General features: G+C 44.6%; 1 protein-coding gene across 1 annotated transcript in view; it reads right to left on the minus strand.

Annotated features, from left to right (window-relative positions):
- FOCAD (focadhesin) overlaps positions 1 to 19456 on the minus strand; it is a 788759-nt gene that overhangs the window by 44367 nt on the left and 724936 nt on the right. Inside the window, exons 37-39 of the mRNA XM_029606912.1 lie at positions 14915 to 15030; positions 10447 to 10707; positions 1031 to 1120 (exon numbers count right to left, since the gene is read on the minus strand). Coding sequence (XP_029462772.1) covers positions 1031 to 1120; positions 10447 to 10707; positions 14915 to 15030 — 467 coding nt within the window. The remainder of the gene's footprint in view (positions 1 to 1030; positions 1121 to 10446; positions 10708 to 14914; positions 15031 to 19456) is intronic.

Genomic DNA, 19456 nt, shown 5'->3' on the forward strand with positions numbered 1-19456 from the left:
AGGTATTAATGGTGCACAAGAATCAAACCTTTTCCAAATGAAAGAAAGCTATAAAACTAAGGGTCGTGATATTAAATTCCAAGTAGCCTCAGGAACAATGTCAGGAAATGCTTCTTCATAGAAAACATGCTGGATGCATGGAATGCCGTCTCAGTAGAGATGATGAAGACAAGAACTGTAATGGAATTAAAAAGGGCATTGGAGAGACACAGAGGATCCCTAGTGGTTCGAGGATAGAAATGAAGAAACAGAGAAAGCTGTGTTAACTTTAGGTGTAAGATATCTGTGTGGGTATAATCTGCATGAAGTTGCAGTTACTACCCTAAACAAATTATTGGGCAGACTGGATGGACCATTTGGATCTTTATCAGCCATCATTTACTAAGTTACTATGTTGTCACCCTGTCCCATCACTGTCTCTTCAAAATTCCTCTCTTTGGGTGTCTTATCCATCTTCCTGATTCTATGTGAACTGCTTTGAATGAATGAGTTTGTGAAGGCAGCCTAGTTGTTTGTTAAATATGTTCCTTTGCATTTGACCTCACACTGATTAAATGATCTTTTTTTAACTTAATATCATTATTTAAATAAATATTTTGGTCAAAAGATGATATAAATAAACACAAAATAATAAAATGTAATGGGAAAAGGATGAATTAACTAATCTGAATTATTGAATTGTGTTATTCAAGTATATAAAACCAACCCTGGAGAACAACATGGAACCTACAAAAAATTATTTTAACTGCCCACTCTTGTTTATATGGACAAATGGTTTTTATCGTTTCAAAAGATCATTCAAAAAGTAAACCCCCCCCAAAAAAACTGGTTGCTTTTTGAGTACTCTTTTGAAATTACAGTATATGATATAGTTCAGTTGTCAAGGTGTTTTTTTTTCTGTAATTAATATGGTCAAACTGTTTTTTAACCGGAACAAATTATGTTCAAACATGCCTATGCAGCAGATAAGCACCGCACTGTGAGTGCAAGCATATAAAACCTTATGCAATTTAGATTAAAAATCATTTACCTTTGAGACGTGACATATTCGATCAATTTCTGTATCTGCCATTTCTGATAAGCATTTTGCTATGTTAATATAAAGCTCCACCTCAAAAGTCTATAGAAAGTTAAAAAAAAAAATACAGTAAAAGGCTGAAATATCTGTTTCATAAGAAAACATGGCAACAAATGAAAGCATGGCATTACATTTTATAATGATATGCTAGTATTAGTTAAATTCTTCAAAACATCAACTTGCCTGCTCTTTACTCTGTTGTGTCTCCCTTTTTTGTCCCCATTCTGAGCTTCATGTTTAAGGTTATGAAGGTACAGCCTTGAACAAGTAAGGGTGTGCAAAGAAATATTTTAATTGTATGCTATTTTTTTCAGGGGGAGGGGTGGTGGTTCCCTATCATTTTACAATAGCACACACTAAAACCAAACCCCAATCACCATTTTTAAATAGCCCCTCTGGCCTCTCTCTTGGCCCCTGCAGGCCAACCCAGACTCTGTCTCACCTCCCCTTTATCATACTTTAAACTGGGAGCAAAATTGATTCCCGGTTGCTCCTGCCGTGCTGTTGCCATTTCTCATAAGAGTTCTGGCTCTTGCCCTACAAAACAATGGTACCGGTGACAGTATAGCACCGGCAAGGCAAGAGTGACTGGGATTGCTACTGCCCCTGGAGGGGGAGAACCAGCTTAAGGTATGATAAGAAGGAAGCTGGGTGGGTCGTGAGAAGTGGGGTGGGCCTCACAGTGTGTAAGAGAGCCCTGAAAGTCTATTTAAAAATGACAGCTGTGTTTCAGTATTTTATTTTGGTAAAACAAAACACTAACGACACTTCATTCATTTTTCTTTTGTTTCAAAAACAAGACAGCAAATGCCTAATACCAAGGTGTCTGTATCCTTTCATCTGTTGCCCATAAGCACAAGTGTAAAAGTGCAGCACAGCCAGCTGTGACTGACATAGGGATCTGGGGCAAATGAAGGTGGAACATTTCACTTGTGTTCCTCTCTTCCCTGCTGATACTGCCAATTCTTTCTTTACTGACCCTCCCTTCTGGATTGAGGCCTCTGGCTCCTGTGGGAACCTCTGTTGTTCCTTCTCTATCCTTCAACTCCCTATTTCCAACTCCAGTCATGATCTCCTCACTCCCCTCCACCACTGACACACCCTCCTATCTCCTACCATCAACTTCTCTCCTGATTATCCCTTGCTATCACCCCTCGATGGACCTCTCCCATGTCCATCCCCCACCATGATCTACATATCTCCTGGCTGCTGATATTGACTCTTCCCACCACACAAACACCACCTACTCGCTGCTGATATTGACTCTTCCCACCACACAAACACCACCTACTCGCACCACCACAGATGCGCCCTCCCTCACAGTCGCTCCCAGACACCAATTATGCACTAAACCTCTTCCAATCGCTCACAACACTGCTGATGCACTAGATATATCCCCTTCCCCAAATCCTTTCATAACCTCCTGGGCTTGGTCCTGTCACCATTTCATCATGCCCCTTTTCTCCCATTACCACCCCCTGTGCTCCCACTGCTACTGACTCCTCTGTCAGTCTATCATCTCGCCATATCCCCTTCCTGGCCCCTTCACCACCCCCTTTCAACATGCCCTTCTCCTTCCCTGGACTCTCATCTCTTCAGGCCCTCCCCCCTGATGGCCCCCTAAAATGCCAACACCGTGCCTCCACCACCACCACCATATTCTGCTGCAGGCTTCACCCTCTGTGGCCCTCACACTCCCACCCCAATGCTTCTTCAAGTCAGTGCTGACATTTCTGCCCTACCTCCAAAAACATTGTCTCCAACCCCACCTTACAACATTCTCTCCTCCATCCCACAGACTCCATCCTGCCTGGCCTCAGCTGCTAACTTTGCCCCTTCTCTTCCTGCTCTTTACCAATATTTCTCCTCTCCCTCCTCTAACATCGACGTCACCCCTCTTCCCTTGCCCTCAAACTCATTCCTTTTTTTTTTCCTGCTCTTGTTGACTTTATCCCCTGCTCTTATTGGCACCCTTGGAAAACTACTGCTTGTACTGCTCCACAATCATTTTTGCCCCTTTTCCCATCAATGTTTATGCTCACTCCCATCTTGAGGCCATTTGTGGTAAAAGGCAGAATATCAAATGACTATTAATAAATAAACAAATTCAGGATCACCTGCTCTTCTATGTTCTCAACCTTAATGACTTTCCCACCGGTGCTGCCCTCTTTTCCTAGCATCCCCTGCTCCTCAATGCCATCAACTCAGCTCCTCCTTCTCATCTTCTCACTGATAGCAACCACATGATGCCCTCCTGATGTCACTAATTCCTCCCTTCCCTTTTGCTAACTGCCAACATCATACCCTCCTTGAGGATAAAAACTTCAACCATTCCTTGGTTATGAGCACGGCTCGCAGCAACTTCCCGAGAGCCGCCTCACTCACCTCCAATGCCACGGGCCGCATGCACAGCAGAAATATAGCCCCTCTCCTCCCGTGCCACACTGTGCGGCTCTCACGCTGACACCCTGCTTTGCTAGCTCCCTCTAGGTATGCATGTGCTGCATGGACCGGTATTTGAAGAGGCCATCTATTGACTAAAGCTACCACAGATGCCCCTCAGATGCCTCAGCAATGGGTCTTCTAATCCAGAGTAATGTGAGTTGCTCCTGCATGTGGATCCTGCTTCCTGCCTCCTCCAGCCTTATCTTCTTTGTCCAGCCTTGCCTCGTCCAGCCTTGTCTTCTTTGTCGAGCCTCGTCTCTTCTAGCTTTGACTTCTTCCTCCAAACTTGCCTTGTCCTGCCCTGCCCATCTTGTCCAGCATCTTTCATGTGTCTCCATTCACCCTTTGTCTGTTTCTCTTGATCTTGACAACGATTGTATGCCATCTGGCACTGATCTTTTGCTTGGACACAACCTCGTCTTCCCTGCTGCCTGTATCTGACCACTCCTGCTAGCTAACTGCCCTGACCTTGGCCTATTCCAGACTCCATTCATCTGCTGCCTACCCTGACCTCAGTGTGCCTTAGGACTCCAGTTATCTTCATCGCCCTAGGGACCTGCTTTAATCCTGCCAGCCACCAGAACCCAAGGGCTCAATCTGAGGGGGAGGTGGCTGGTAAAGGTGCAACTCCAAACTGTCCCGCTATAAGGCACATCCACCAGCTGCCAGTGAAGGGCTTGTGGGTTCGTCCTTGAGGCTGCATTAACTAGGACACAGCACAAACAGCTCACTCACCTGCCATCCTTCACAGTTTGCTGAGGCCATGAGCTCGGCAGACTAATCTCAAGCCTCTGCCATCTCTGGACTGGCAATCCAGTTGAAGCAGCAGCAAGACTAGCTTCAGGATTTGACCAAACTTATTCAAGGCCTAGCTTTCCAGCCAGAAGCTTCTATGATCACTGGCTCCTCCTGTCTGGTTCATGTCCGCCATGTTTCATCTGCTTCCTCCACCCTAGTATGGCGGGGGGGGGGGGGGTGTTTGAATCAATGCAGGATACAATTTGAACTACAGGTACCTCTCTTTCCTTCTGTTCAGGTGAAAGTCACTTACATCCTCTCTCTCTACTGGAAGGGTCTGCCCTAGCCTGGTCATATTTCCTCTGGGAGCATGACCACCCGCTACGAAGCCAGACAGATTCCCTCTATGGCTGCTGAACTACTTCAGATCCAGCAAGTCTCCAGGACCATAAGTGAATATGCTGTTCACTTTCGGATGCTTGCAGAACTCCAATCGATTACGACAGCCTGGTCACCATCTTTCGTCTAGGCTTTTCAGAGAAAATCAAAGATAAGTTAGCCAGACATGATTCAAAATCCTTGGAGGACCCGATCAGCTTGGCCATATGCTTGATCTCTGCTTCCAGGAGCAAGCTCATGATAGAGGCATGGCTTGACATCCAATCCATTTGTTTCCCAGCTTCCAGCACCCATTGGTTACCATGCCGGTTTTAAGAACATAAGAAATTGCCATACTGGGTCAGACCAAGGGTCCATCAAGCCCAGTATCCTGTTTCCAAAAGAGAGCAAACCAGGCCACAAGAACCGAGTAATCTTCCTGAGGAGCCCATGCAAGTGGATTACCTTAAACTAATTCCAGAGGAAAAGCAGAGGAGGTGGCACCTCATCCTATGCCTATATTGTGCAGCATTGAGGCACTTCACAGGTCATTGTTCAGAGAAACTGGGAAACTCCAGGACCTAGGGCTGGTGGGAGAGGCCACCCTAGATCAACCCTGTATCTCTGCATAAATCTTAGTACCTGTATGTCTTTCAATCAAGGACAACCATCTTGAAGCACAAGCATTCCTGGATACTATTGCAGGAAGCAACTTCATCCATGAGTCATTGGTACACCAGCATGGTATTCAGACTGTTCCCCTGGACACCATATTCACCATCTTGTCGGTTCCTGGAGAATTCTTGCTGTGGTAGATCAAGAGGGATGCTGTTCCGCTTGTAATATAAACCATTTCTCCTGCACCAAGAGCACATCAGCCTGTACAAGTTCCACAAGGCAGTCAATGTGCTCATTCTGGGTCTATCATGGTTCATGTTTCACCAACCCCATATATTGACTGGGGTACCTTACAGCTTGCCCAATGAAGTCCTTACCTGCCATGAGCATTGTCTCACCAAAGTCTGGCTTGTCTTGTCCCTTGCCTGGATTGTCACCCAGGATTTACCTGGCCTGCCACCACAGCACGCTGAATACACTGTCTTTAGTAAACAGCAGGCAGAGGTCCTGCCTCCTCACCAATCCTATGACTGTACCATTGACTTGGTACCTGGGAAGGTACCGCTGAGGAGTAGAATCTACCTATTTTCTGCATTGGAAATGGAGGCAATGTCTAAATACATCAAAGAAAACTTGGAGACAGTGTTCATTCGCCTCTCTTCCTCACTGGCAGGGACTGGATTCTTTTTCGTAGGGAAGGATTGATTATCATGGTCTCAACACTATTACCAAGAAGAATCATTATCCTATTCCCTTAATCTCAGATCTCTTTGACCACCTTCAAGGGGTGCAAATATTTACCAAGCTAGACCTTTGGCGAGCTTACAATCTGATCAGAATCAGAGAGGGCGATGAATGGAAGACTGCTTTTAACACCGTGATGGACACTATGAATACCTAGTGATGTCCTTCAGGTTATGCAAGGCCCCCACAGTCTTCACATTCATGGTAAGTGAGATCTTCCAGGACCTTCTCTACTCCCATGTGGTAGTTTACTCTGGATGATATCCCGATCTTCTCAGAGTCCTTAATGGAGCACCACTGTCATGTGAAACAGGTTCACCAAAGGCTCCCTGAGGACCATCTCTATGCCAAGTTAGAGAAGTGTACTTTCAAACAAGAAAAACCTCCCTTCTTGGGATACATCATTTCTCGCCAAAGCCTCCATATGGACCCTGATACATTAAAAGCCATACTGGAGTGGCCCCATGGGCCCTAAAGCATTACAGTGCTTCCTGGGGTTTGCAAATTACTACAGACAATTTATCCATGATTACTTCTCTCTGGCAGCTCCACTCACAGCCTTAACTAATAAGGGCATGGATACCAAGAACTGGAAGATGGACGCTATCCAGGCTTTCAAACGTCTCAAAGAGGAGTTTACCCTTGATCCATGCCTACATCATCCAGACCTGTCCCAGCCATTTATCCTGGAGGTAGAAGTATGCACCTTCGGAGTAGGTGCTGTCCCTCTACAACTTAACCATAATGTTATTCTTGTAACCTGCTCCTACTTTTCAAAGGAATTCTCCCCATGAAAAAGAATTATACCACTGAGGATCAAGAATTTCTAGTGGTCAATCTAGCCTTGGAAGAATGGCGACATCTTCTGGAAGATGCCAAGCACCCAGTAACTATTTATATGGATCACAAAAATCTAGAGCACCTAGCACAAGCACAAAAGCTAAACTTCCGACAACCCTGATGGTCCTTGTTTTTTAATTAGTTTGATTTCAAGTTGTGGTACCGCCCTGCGGAGAAGAACTGATTATCTGATGCCCTCTCATGTTTCTTTGACACAGCGGGCTCTCTGGAACCTCCACAACATATCATCAACCCTGCAAAGATTGTGATTGCTGCCTCATTTACAATTCCTCCTGGAAAGACTGGGGTACTTTGGCACCTATGACAAAAGATTCTTCAGTGGGCTCATGATTCCCGCTTGACAGGACACCCAGTTATTACCTGAACCTTGGAATTAACTGTGCGACACTACTGGTGGCCTTAGATGCAGACTGACGTGAAGCGTTACATGGAGTCTTGCCCCACATGTGCCATGAACAAGAGGGTGCAAGCATGACCTTGGGGGTTGTTGCAGCCGCTGCCAGCCTCCAAGGTACCACTTGGCCACTGACTTCATCACTGACCTTCTCCTCTCTGGTGGCAATACCACCATATGGGTGGTAGTGGATAGATTTTCTAAGATGGTTCATTTCATGCCCCTCTCAGGCCTCCCATCTGCATCTGCAATGGCTAAACTCTTTGTTCTATAGAACACAAACATTTTTCAAAAACACATTGAAAATCTTTTATTAATCAAAGGAAAATTTCAAATTTAAAAAGGAATTGGTATCAGATTTTAATGTACTTGCAGTTTTTAATCTACAGGCTCTTGCCCGCAATGGGCTTCAACCAGTATCAAAGACAAGCACCCAGGTTCAAATCACATACCTTTTCCAAAATGCTTGTTCTTTAACCTTTATTTCAAAACCTGTATTATTCCTAATTATTATAAAACTAATGCTTTTATTTATCTTTATATTCTTTATAACCCACTCCTTCCACACTCAAGTGCTCACAAAATACTCTCCCAACATTGGCAATGTTTCAGCATCTAATGATGCCATCATCAGGGGATGGACTCGCAAACTCCTTAATTCATCGGCCTTTTCCAGCTCTGCTCAATTCTTTAAAAATGATGGACTCTTTGTTCAACACATCTTCCGTCTGCATGGACTTCCTCTTCACATCCTCTTGGATTGCGGAGTCCAGTTCACAGCCCAATAATGAAAGGGCTTCTGCAGGAAATTTGGTATTACGTTGGACTTCACATCTGTGTACCACCACGAAAGCAATGGTCAACTCGAAAGGGTAAATCAAGGCCTTCCTATGAGCCTATGTGAATCAATGGCAGATTAACTGGGTTTCTCTCCTCTTGTGGGCCGCATTTACACATAATAACCATGTTAGCAATTCCACAGGATCATCGCCATCTATGTGGTATATGAATGCCATCCCCATACACCTAGACCTGTCCCGGTCTCTGATTTTTGCCCAGCAGCCAACCTAGTCGGACAGGAAATCCAGGAATTGTAGCAGAAGACATCTTCTCGAGCAAGTAGCTCAGCACATTAAAAAACATGCTGACAAGAAATGCCATCCTGCACCTCTGTTCAGGAAGCTTAGTTTGGCTCAACACAAAAACACCTACAATTGAAGATGCCATCTCTGAAGTTTGCGTGTCGATTTGTAGGCCCATTCCCTATCACACGACAACTGGGTCCTGTGACGTACAAGCTCAAGTTATTACTATCTTTGCATATTCACGATATGTTCCATGTCTGTCTGTTGAAGCCTGCCTGTCTCTTTTGGCTGGGCAGACCGCTCCTCCAGATCACTGAAGTAGCAACAGAAGACACACAATTCAAGGTTTAAGAGATTTTGAATTCCTGAAGGTCCAAAATCAGTTGCAGTATTTGATCTGGAAGAATTATAGTCCCAAAGAGAATTCTTGGGAGTCAGCCTCTAATCTGCAAGCTTCCCAACTTATTAAAGAGTTCCACAGGAGTGTTCCTGGGAAATTAAAGCCCAGAAGACTCAGGAGGGGGGCTTTGGAGGGTGTGAACTGTCATGAAACACAGCTTGCAGATCCTTCCTGCAAGCCACCTCACTTACCCCCAATGTCGCTGGGCTGAAAGTGCAGCAGGAATGCCGCCCTCTTCTCCTGGGCTGCATCGCACGGCTTGCATGCCAATGTGGCATCTGGGCCCTGCTACCGTCCTGCTCTTCTGGCTTCCTCCAGGCATGCACGTGTCATGCATGCCAATATTTGCAAAGGCCATGGTGGGAATCCCGAGGCAGGCACCTGTTGATGTCAGACCTCGCTGGTATTTAAAGCTGCCATCGACGCCCCCAGATGCCTCAGTAATGGGTTTCCTGCTCCGGAATAGAGCGTGTTGCTCTTGCCTGTAAGTTCCCTGCTTTCTGTCTGCATTCCTTGCCTCTTCTAGCCTTATCTTCTTTGGCCAGCTTTCCCTCATGCAGTCTTATTTTCTTCATCCAGCCTTGTCCAGTGTCTTCCATGAGTCTCCATCCACCCTTCGCCTGTCTCTCTGGATCTTGACCTCTTGCTTGGACCTGACCACAATTGCTTGCTGCCTGGACCTGACCTTTTGCTTGGACCAGACCACAACTGCCTGCTGCCTGGACATGACCCCATGCCTGGACCTGACCACTCCTGCTAGCTGCCTGCCCTGACCTTGATCTGTTCCTGACTCTATTCATCTGCTGCCTATCCTAACCTCAGTGTGCCTTAGGACTCCAGTTATCTTCATCACCGTGGGGACCCACCTAAGTTCTACCAGCTGCTAGAACCCAAGAGTTCAACCTGTGAGGGTGGTGGCTGGTAAAGGTAAAACTCCAGACTGACCCACTACAGAGCGCATCCACTAGCTGCTGGTATAGGGCTTGTGGGTTTGCCCTCGAGGCTGCATCAACTATGTCACAGCATAAAGGGCTCACTCGCCCGCCACCCTTCACACTCTTCTTCCCACCTTAAATGACATCTCGCAGCCCCATCACACCTGCCATAATATAAAGAGCCTCTTCAGATGCCTCTCAGTACTGCATTCTTTCTGCTCTCACTTCCACCACTGATACTTTCGTGACCCACACACAATCTTCTTCACATTTTGCAACTCTTCCCTCCCTCCAAAACCTCCCAATTTCAGTTCTCTCTCCCCATTATACCTTTGAGCTTCAACTCTTCCTTCCAACTCAGCCCAGCTCCAAATCCACATCCATTTTTTTTTAATTCTTCCCATCTCAGCCCTACTCCCACTCCCTTACTCCTGAAACATTTGCCTCTTCTGCCTAACTTCCCCACCCCTAATTTCCTCAACTTACCTTACCTTCCCCACATGAAGCAGTTAAAGGGAGTGTATAAAAAACATGAACATGTATAGAATGGCCCATCCACTCTCACACCCTTCAGGTTTCTAGCAGTCACGGTTTAGGGACTCACTGAAGCCAAGATGACATTTCTGTAATGATAAATAGCCTATGCTTGTCCAGTTTTTGCATTCTGAATCTGCTTATGCCATTTGCCTCCACAACATTTTGTGGCAAGGAGTTCCAATAAATTTTTCAAAAGTGAAAAAAAATTTAAGAGGCAGCTTCATTTTTCCTACCTGAATTTCATTTGGCAAAAGCTCATATATTTTCTCTGTTGTCTTACACAAGGCACTCCAGCAGTATTGGGGAGGGCTGGGAAGCTTAAGGCCCTGGTTCAGTCCTTCAAAGATACTCAGGCACAGCTCTTGGTTCTTTACTCTGTCCTTGGCTTCAAACTGCTGCACCATGAGAACTTCTGTAAAAGTCTGCAGCTTGTCTTCTGAGACATGTTTCATCCACAATGGTAATGACGTAAAAAGATGCTTCCTGGTTCTCATCTGTAATAAAAAAAAGTTGTCATAACACGGAAAAGGGATGTTTACATACAGTGTCACCAATGGTAATGTGTGGTGTTTTCAATAACAGCGTTCTTCAGCTTTTATTTCATGCCACTCTTGAGTTTGCTTTATCTCTGTGACAAACTGAACCAAATTTTGCAAAGTCATTTTATTTTCACTTATGTGTTCCTTCTCCCCTCTAGCTCCAGTATTCTCCCTCTCAGCTTCATCTATGGGATCCTGTTTTTTTACATCCCCCTCCCCACCTTAGATATGATCCCCTTTATCATCCCTTCGCGTACTTCTCTCAACACCCTCCCAGCTGGCAGGAGGAGAGTAGCACTTTTTAGCTGTGACCGTTTTCTCCTCCTTCTCCGCTGCCATAACACGTAGTGCTAAAGGGTCCTGTGAGACTAGAGAACCCCATGCATTCAAACTTCAAAGTAAAGCCAGTGGCATTAAGCACCACTCTCCTCCAACTAGCCAGAGGGAGGTGGGAGAGGACTGCACTGTGGCTGCCGCTACTGTGATACATCAAGGACTCTGTGATGTACAACAGCTGAGAAGCACTTTTCCGAAAGATATATTCATAATCATCCCCCCCTTTGTAAAGAAAACATAGGCAAGCCTAGGCAGAAGTGAGATGACAATACATAATTAGGGCTTCTATTCTTAGGTGTTTATTTGCAAGCCAGTTAAGAAGTTCTTTGAGAACACAAAATAATCAGTGTTTATTTGTGTTTTCATGACGCATGAACTACCGCTGGCTACCTTTTCTGGTAGAATTGCATACATGCATTTGTGCAGTTGTGGAGTCAACTGGGCAGAAAAGGTAGTAAGGTAGTGAAGGGGCGGAGTGAAAGTATTAGGGGGAAGTGGTGGTTTTCATGTGTTTATCTAGTAAACCCCTATTTTATTTTATTTTTTTTTGTATTGGGGTATTTTATTGATGTTTATTGGTTAAAATCAGAATCCCTGCACATAAATAACTATGTAGACAATATGGCTCTAAAGTCTCTTCTACATAGGAAATGGCCCGAATGTTGAAGGATTCTATGCAGAGACCTAAAAGGGCCCATGCAACAAAACAGACGTGCAGATTCAGGAAATGACTTAATGAAACCTATTTTACAGCTCAGGTTTTGTCTCTTGCTAGTACTGCCTATATGAAGTTCACAAAAACTTCCTGTAATATTTTTGCAATTGTGTTTCCACATCTTTCAGTATTCAGTGCCACGCCTATAGCAAAAGAGGCTTACCTGTAAGAGGTGTCCCTCAGAGGACAGCATCATCTGACAGAGCCCAGCTCGGTGCAATAACTCTGAAGCTTTTAGAGCATTTATCATGCTCTACTGAGCATGTACAGGCTGTCCCGCGTCACAGGCATCATGCGGGGCCCCCCTTCAGTTTAATATATAGCTATGTATGGAGACACCAACTCCTAGGAGAGGCAGGTGAATCCTGTTGTCCTCAGAGAGCACCAGCTACAGATAAGCAACTTTTGCTTTCTCTGAGGACAAGCAGGATATTCAGTCCTTGAACAAAAATAGCAACAATGTCAACAGGCAAAAATGTTTTTTGGATGGTTATCTTTGAATTTATGCAGTTTTTCCTGTTTTGGAAATGGAATCCTGGAGTATGTTTTTGGCTTGAAGATTCATCAACATTGGTTAAAGCTTAAACTAGGAATTTAGGAGTACATACGGATCCCTCAATATCCATTCGGCCACGTTTTAATGCCATGGTGCAGGCCTGTTATAAAATGTGCCTGTTGCAGAATTTAAAGCCATTTCTCCATTATTATGATTTTAGGATGGTGGTTCAACTTTTGACTTTATCTACTTTGGACTACTGTAATGTATTGGGGCTTTAGGTCTTCCAAGTTCATACCTGAAATGTCTTCAGTTAATACAAAATTCGGCAGCTCGACTGGTGGCTGGTATAGGACCAAGGAAACATATTATGCCAGTGTTGGCGTCCTTGCATTGGCTTCCAGTTATGTGGCAAATTAAATTTAAGACACTACTGTTAATTTTTAAAGCTCAGAGAAATCTAACACTCCCCTGTATTGCAACGGCTTTTTATCAATATCAGCCAAAACGCTTACAAGTAAATTTTAAAAGGCGCGCATGCACCCATAAATGAGCATATTGGGCATGCGAGCAAAAATTACGCTCAGTTTTATATCGTGTGTGCAAATACATGCGTACCATTAAAAATATCCCTACCGCGCCTATATGTTGGAGCCTTTACACGAGTACTCACAAGTGACCTGGGGGGGGGGGGGGGGGGGGAGGAGAGAGAGAGAGAGAGAGAAAAAAACTTTTCTAAATAGACAATCTGACACACTATATATCTCCCACTGTAAGAGGGGCACTTTCAACTCAGGGTGGGTTTGTTTTTTTTTTTGGGGGGGGGCAGTGTTACAAGGGTCTACAGACCCTTATGCCCTAGGCAGACCAATGTAGCACCTCTCCCCCAAAACTCAGAGTTGAAAGTGCCCCTCTTACAGTGGGATATATATAGTGTGTCAGATTGTCTCTTTAAAAGAGGCTCTCTCTCCCCCCCCCCCCCAGCGTTCAGGGTCCCTCTGGCCCAAAATCTCCAGACTTACACCTCATCAGGACCAGTAGTGAAGTTAATGCAAGTAACAAGGTGTGTGTTGCCATGGTCAGCCTTGCAAAATTGGGGGGGGGGGGGGGGGGTGGTAACGCACGTATGCCTTGGTCCCAACCCTGAAACGCCTACTCCCCACCCCTTTTCTGCCTTATTCTTGTCACGCGCACAGGTATGTATGCATGTACTTCCCGGCTTCTTAAAATCTGCATTGCTTGCAAGTGGCCCAGAAAACATAGTTCTGAAGTGAATCTTCTAAATAAATAAATAAATAAATAAACAAATAAAAAAAAAATGAACAAATGCAATCGTTGGGCTCCATGGAAAAAGAGAAACTAGATGGATTCCACATGATGGCAGTGATAAAATACAACCTGCAACATACTCAATAGAGAATGCTGAAAGCTCTAGAAGCTCTGCAGTCACTGCACCAAATGTGCTCCATCAGATGATACTGCATATCCTGCTTGTCCTCAAAGAAAGTATTACTACCACCTTAGTACAGATTACTATGGTTTCTTGGTATGCAAGCACAAACTAATCTGCTAAAAGTGTTGTGTTCAATTACCTTTGTTCAGCTATTCTGTCCATTAATATTGTCTTTATATATATATATATTTATCAATATATATCTATATTTATTTATTTATTTTAAGTCTTTTCTATACCGTCGTTTGGTGGTGACCGTCACAACGGTTTACATTAAGGCACATAACAGTAATGATACTACCATTTATCCGTTTACATAGGTGCCATAAGGATCGGTAACATAGTTTGTTATCAATGTTAGATGTTAAATACTACAAATATTACAAACTTTTAAGGGTAGAGATCTGCAATTTGTTAGATACGCACAGTTGCTTTCTATATAGCTCCTGTCCTCTTCTTGATCCCCTTTCTCTGGTATGGAACTGCACATATTCACCATGCTTAATAAACAGGAAGGCCAATTTTCAAACTCCCCGTGGTGCTTACACACTTGTGGGTGTATTTATCGTATTTACTGTTGTTTTGTATTTACCATTAGAGATGTGAATCGGAACCAGAATCGGTTCGGATTTCAGTTCCGATTCACATCTCTATAGATGTGAATCGGAACCAGAATCGGTTCGGATTTCAGTTCCGATTCACATCTCTATTTACCATACCTACTTTGAGGCCTAAAGACTATTTACAAATGTCCACATACCAAGCATGAAAAAGAAAAATGAAAAATGTCATCATGTTTTCAGATCTTGTATCACATAATTTTAAGCAAATAAATAAATGCAAAAAATTAGACAAGATGTGTTAAAAATATAGATAATATAGATGCAGCGAAGCATAAAAACCACTCACAAATTAAGACAAACTGTAAATAAGTGGTAATGAGAAGTGGGATAAGCAAGTATACTGCAGGGCATGTCCACAGTATCTGAATTGAAGGGAACAAGGCAAGCTCTCCTACATAGTAAGGGGCCCCATTTCTTTTCCTGCACCCATGAGTACATAACAGACTTGCCTATAATAGGATGCTGGCCACTAAAATTAACTGATGTACAAGTTCTAATGCTGCCTACCACATACATACAGTACATAAAATAATACATACACTGAGATTGTAGACTAGAGGAGGTGCAATCCACATCCCCAAGAATACTGCAGCATTCTGGGATGACTGGGCCTGGGTTACTGCTAGTTCGATGCACAGCTGCTGGACCTCTTCTCCTAAATGGGGAAACAATTAACAGAACTTCTGTTACATCTTCCTTATTTACATTTTACATTTAGATGCTATTTTCTTGTTGTCAATATTGTAGAATGATCTATCTCTCTCTCTCTCTATATATATATACACATGTACACACATACAGATTCAGAAAATTCCCAAAGGGAAAAAAAAGCACTAATGTGAAGTTTGTGTTAATTTTTTTTTTTTTTTACTTTATTCATGAACTATACACATTAAAATAAATGAGCAGAACCTAATATAATAGCAACTCGATAAAGTCTAATATAATACACTTTGTATGTGTGTGTATGTACATATACACAGAGGCCGATATTCAATGCTACCTATCCGGCCAAGTGGCGGTGGGCAAATATCTGGTGCCATTCACTGACTGCCACTTAGTTGGATAAGTACTTAGTTAGCTGGATAAGCAGTGGGCAGGATATGGGTTTTCTGGGGAGAAGCTACTTATTCGGCTAACTTAACTGGATAAGTTACACCTTTTCAATAGCAAGTCTAAAATTAGCTGGATATGACTCATCCAGCTAACTAGCAATTTATTTTGGATATTCAGCAGCATAGCTGAGGTCGCTGGACAGTGAGGTTGCTGGAGAGTGGGCAATGTTGTTGCAGCAGTTTCTGGAAAGTGGTGCAGTGTTGTCATTATTATTATTATTAAAGGCTTTTTATATACCGAATTTCTTGATACAAATCAAATCAGCTCGGTTTACGTTGAACAAGTAGAAACTATAACCAACCAAACAGTAGAGACGATTTGAAGGAGTATAAAGTTACATTATAACAGGGATGTGTAAACTTGGAGTAGGAAATAAGAAGGGGGACGAAAGATTATAATATACATTGGAGAATGCGAGGGAGGCAAGGAGCATTGCTGGAGTTAATTAAGCATTGTCATGGGATGAGAACTGCCATACATCAAAATGGCGCCCTCTACTGGGGAGGATGTGAAGTTAACTAACTCCGGTGCAACCCTAGCAGACAGCATGAGTTCAAAAGCAGAGAAGATGAAAGAAAATGCATCCATTGGAGCTCTGAGGCTGTGTCCAGGCCCAGGCGTCGGGACTGGGCCTTTGGGTCGGCTATCGGGCCTGGGTCCGGGCCGAGGCACCATCAGGACTTGACCTGGAGGCAGGGCTGCAGTGTTGGGCCTGGGCCCTGCTGTCAGGACGGGCACCGGCAACGGGCCTGGGTCTAGGTTCTGGCTGAGGTGTCTGGACCTGGCCTCCTCGACCCAGTGCATTCTCCCCAGCGGACGGTGCCATTGTGATGTACAGCAGCTAGTTGAACTGCCATACATCAAAATGGTGCCCTCCGCTGTGGAGGATTCACTGGAGTTAATTAAGTTGCATCCAATAGAGCTCCAAGGCCTGAACTTGGAGCCTGGGTCTGACCATGGGCCAAAGCTCAGGCATTGGGACTTGGCCTCTGGGCTGGCCCCGGCAATGAGCCTGGATCCATGCTGAGGCCCAGGCCCAGAAATCAGGACCCAGTGTCGGGACCCTTCCCCAGGCCTCAGACCATGCCCTGGCTTAGGTTGCGGTATTAGGACCTGGCTTCCAGGCCAGAAATCCCGGTGTCTGGACCCGGCCTTCAGGCCAGACTGCAATGTTGGGCCTAGGCCCTATTCTAGGCATCAGGACCCGGGTTTCAGACCAGGCCAAGGCATTAGGACCCGGCCTGGTCATGCCTATGGATACTCGATGATCAGGTAAGTGGGGAAAAATGTTTCGAGGCTCCCTGCCCTTGCTCGGATCTTGGTTGAGACCTCGGCGTCGCATTCGGTACTAGGCCATGGTCCCTGCTTTGGGCCTCAGCCTATGCCCTAAGGAAAGGCCACAGCTTCGGGTTTAGGCTGATGTAACAGCCTTTCATCACTCTTACAGAGATGGGTCTCCTGAACAGGCACTATATATGCATGTAATCTATGCACTTCCTTAAATAACAGCTGTCAATTCATAGATAAGTTAAGCCTTTTAATATTGAAACACACATTAAATCCAACTAGTAATTTACGTAGCAACCACTTTGTCTGCTCCTAATGCATCTACCCCAACCTCTTCCCCTCACTCCTCCCTTCCATTCCCTTCCCTCTCTTTCTCCCCTGTACAATACCCCACCATCTTTTTGCTCCCTCCACTCTCAGCAAAGAACCTAAGAGAAGTAATCTCCATGGACCAGACTTCTCACTCCTCCCATGTACCAACCAATAATCATCATACAATCTCATATAACAAACATTTTGAAAATGTATTTTGAATACCATAACACATGCAGATATGTGGGGAACCCTTTTTCCTGCCTGCCATGAATCCTGCCTGATGTGTCTTCATTGCCTCGATACAGATATCCAGAACCCACAGGCATGCCAGCTATAATTCAATCAAACCCCACCTGTGGGTTACACATGATGCAAAACAGCAGAGTAGATTTACCAAACCAGTAACCAATCTAATCAACCCCCTCTTCCAATCCAGTTATGCTCCTTAATTTGCTTCAGAACTTTGTCTGTTCTGCACCGGCACATGCTGTCATTTAGAAAAATCTTGACGTGTGCAAGCCAGTGTCACAGCCCCTCATCTGGTATCATTCGAAGTGAGCTGGTGTAATGGCTCCTCTGGGCTCATTACCATTTAGCCTTGCATGAAGTCTTAGTTTAGCTAGAGTCATTCCAGCCCCTCCCTTTGAGGGTGCTGGAATGGCCATCCGTCTTGTGAGATTTTATAAGCAGCTCTCTACTGAGTATGTGGGCAGTCCCTTATAGTTTTGCTGACCGTTAAGAGGTAGTAGGAGCATTGTTTGTTTTTTTTTCAGGCCCAATTAGAGGAACCAGGCCCATCCTGCCTGGGGATCCTGATCAGGTTGGGAGGGGATTCCTTCCAATCCACTCAGTTTTATATCCCCTTCAGTAGCTGGTTAGCATTTCCCTCTGGATTATTTTTTTTTTTTTTACCACATTTTTAGCGGTAGGAGCCTTGTGATATCCCTGAGTACCACCTGGATTCAGGGTATGGGGAACCCTGTGTCTAGGGCTGCTCAGGTTAGGGAAGACCTGCCCTTCCACTTCCCTCAATGAGGACAAAGGTATGGGGGTGTCCTGCTACACGGAGGAACTCAGGTGTTAACTTCAGTTGAAGGGGAAAGGACTTTGCTTGTGAGACCCAGGAGGAATATGTTTTGGCTACCCCTTCCTTCCTGAATTGAAGCAGTAAGATCTGCCTGTTCCAGTTGGATCCCTCCCATCTGGGATCCAGAGAAAGAGTGAGAGAAAACCCGAGAAGTGAAGAGAAATTTTCTAACTCTGAGTAAAGACCCAACTGAGAGAAATTGAAGACACCCATTCGGCATCTTCACCCCCCCCCCCCCCTTTATCTCTCTGTGCAAAGACGGTATTTCATCACTTTAACCAAACTGGGAAAAAGGGTTTTCCCGCTCACCTAAAGGATACCTTACCCCCTGGAAACTCTACTTATCCAAGCTCTGGAGGGTGAATATCTCCCTTGCCCTGGTACTGACGATCCTGCACAGATACAGGGAAAAGAACTGTAACGAAAGAGGAAATCTGTAGTGTTCTGGATTGAGTTAAATTGTGCAATATTTCATCAATTTATCAATCAGTAAAGACTTATTTTAGACACTAAAACAGTGGTTCCAGTGTTTTGTTCAGCATTTCTGGCATCCAATAAAGGTAACTTAGTCCCCCTCCCAGAAACAAGTTACCCCTCACACTCTGAGCCTTGAAAGGAAAACCTTTTCCCTCACCCAAAGAATCCAAACCTTGGGATTAAGAGACTATGTTCGAGTTAGCTTCAGGGTCCAGCGCTGAAGAGACAGTAACTTTCTTTTATTGCACTAAGCACCCGAGGATGGGGTTACACTGGGAATCTCGATCGTTCAATAGGCCTGACCCTTGACGTGCCGCTCTGGGCTCGTGCACTGTTTTTATTTTATAGGCTGTGCCACTAATCGTAAAGAGCAAACCAAAGGGGAACAGCCATTTATATTTCACTTTGCTTCCCCGTCGGGCATCTGTGATGTCTCTCATTTCCTTCCTCCTTCCCAGTGTCACTGCTTACAGATCAGCACAGAATTTAATTTTGTGTTTCCCCTAGTAGAAGACCCGCTGGAATCTGGAATTCTTTCTTTTATCGGGAAATTCTGGAAGCAAGCTCCTTATGTCACCTGGAAGATTCTGGCTTTTAGGGCCGCCCAGCCTATGGGCCTACTCAATATGGATTACCAGCCCCTCCAACTCATCCCTGCTATTCAGCAAGGCTTTACATAGCTTTAACACCACCTCTGTGCTGTTGTCATGCTCACTCATTTTAGGGACACCTTTGATACGCACGTTGTTGCTGCGCATGTGATTCTCGAAGTCTTCCAGCTTATCACAGAGTTCCTCTC

This window comes from Rhinatrema bivittatum, chromosome 1 (genome assembly GCF_901001135.1).
Source record: "Rhinatrema bivittatum chromosome 1, aRhiBiv1.1, whole genome shotgun sequence".
NCBI classification, from domain to species: Eukaryota; Metazoa; Chordata; class Amphibia; order Gymnophiona; family Rhinatrematidae; genus Rhinatrema; species Rhinatrema bivittatum.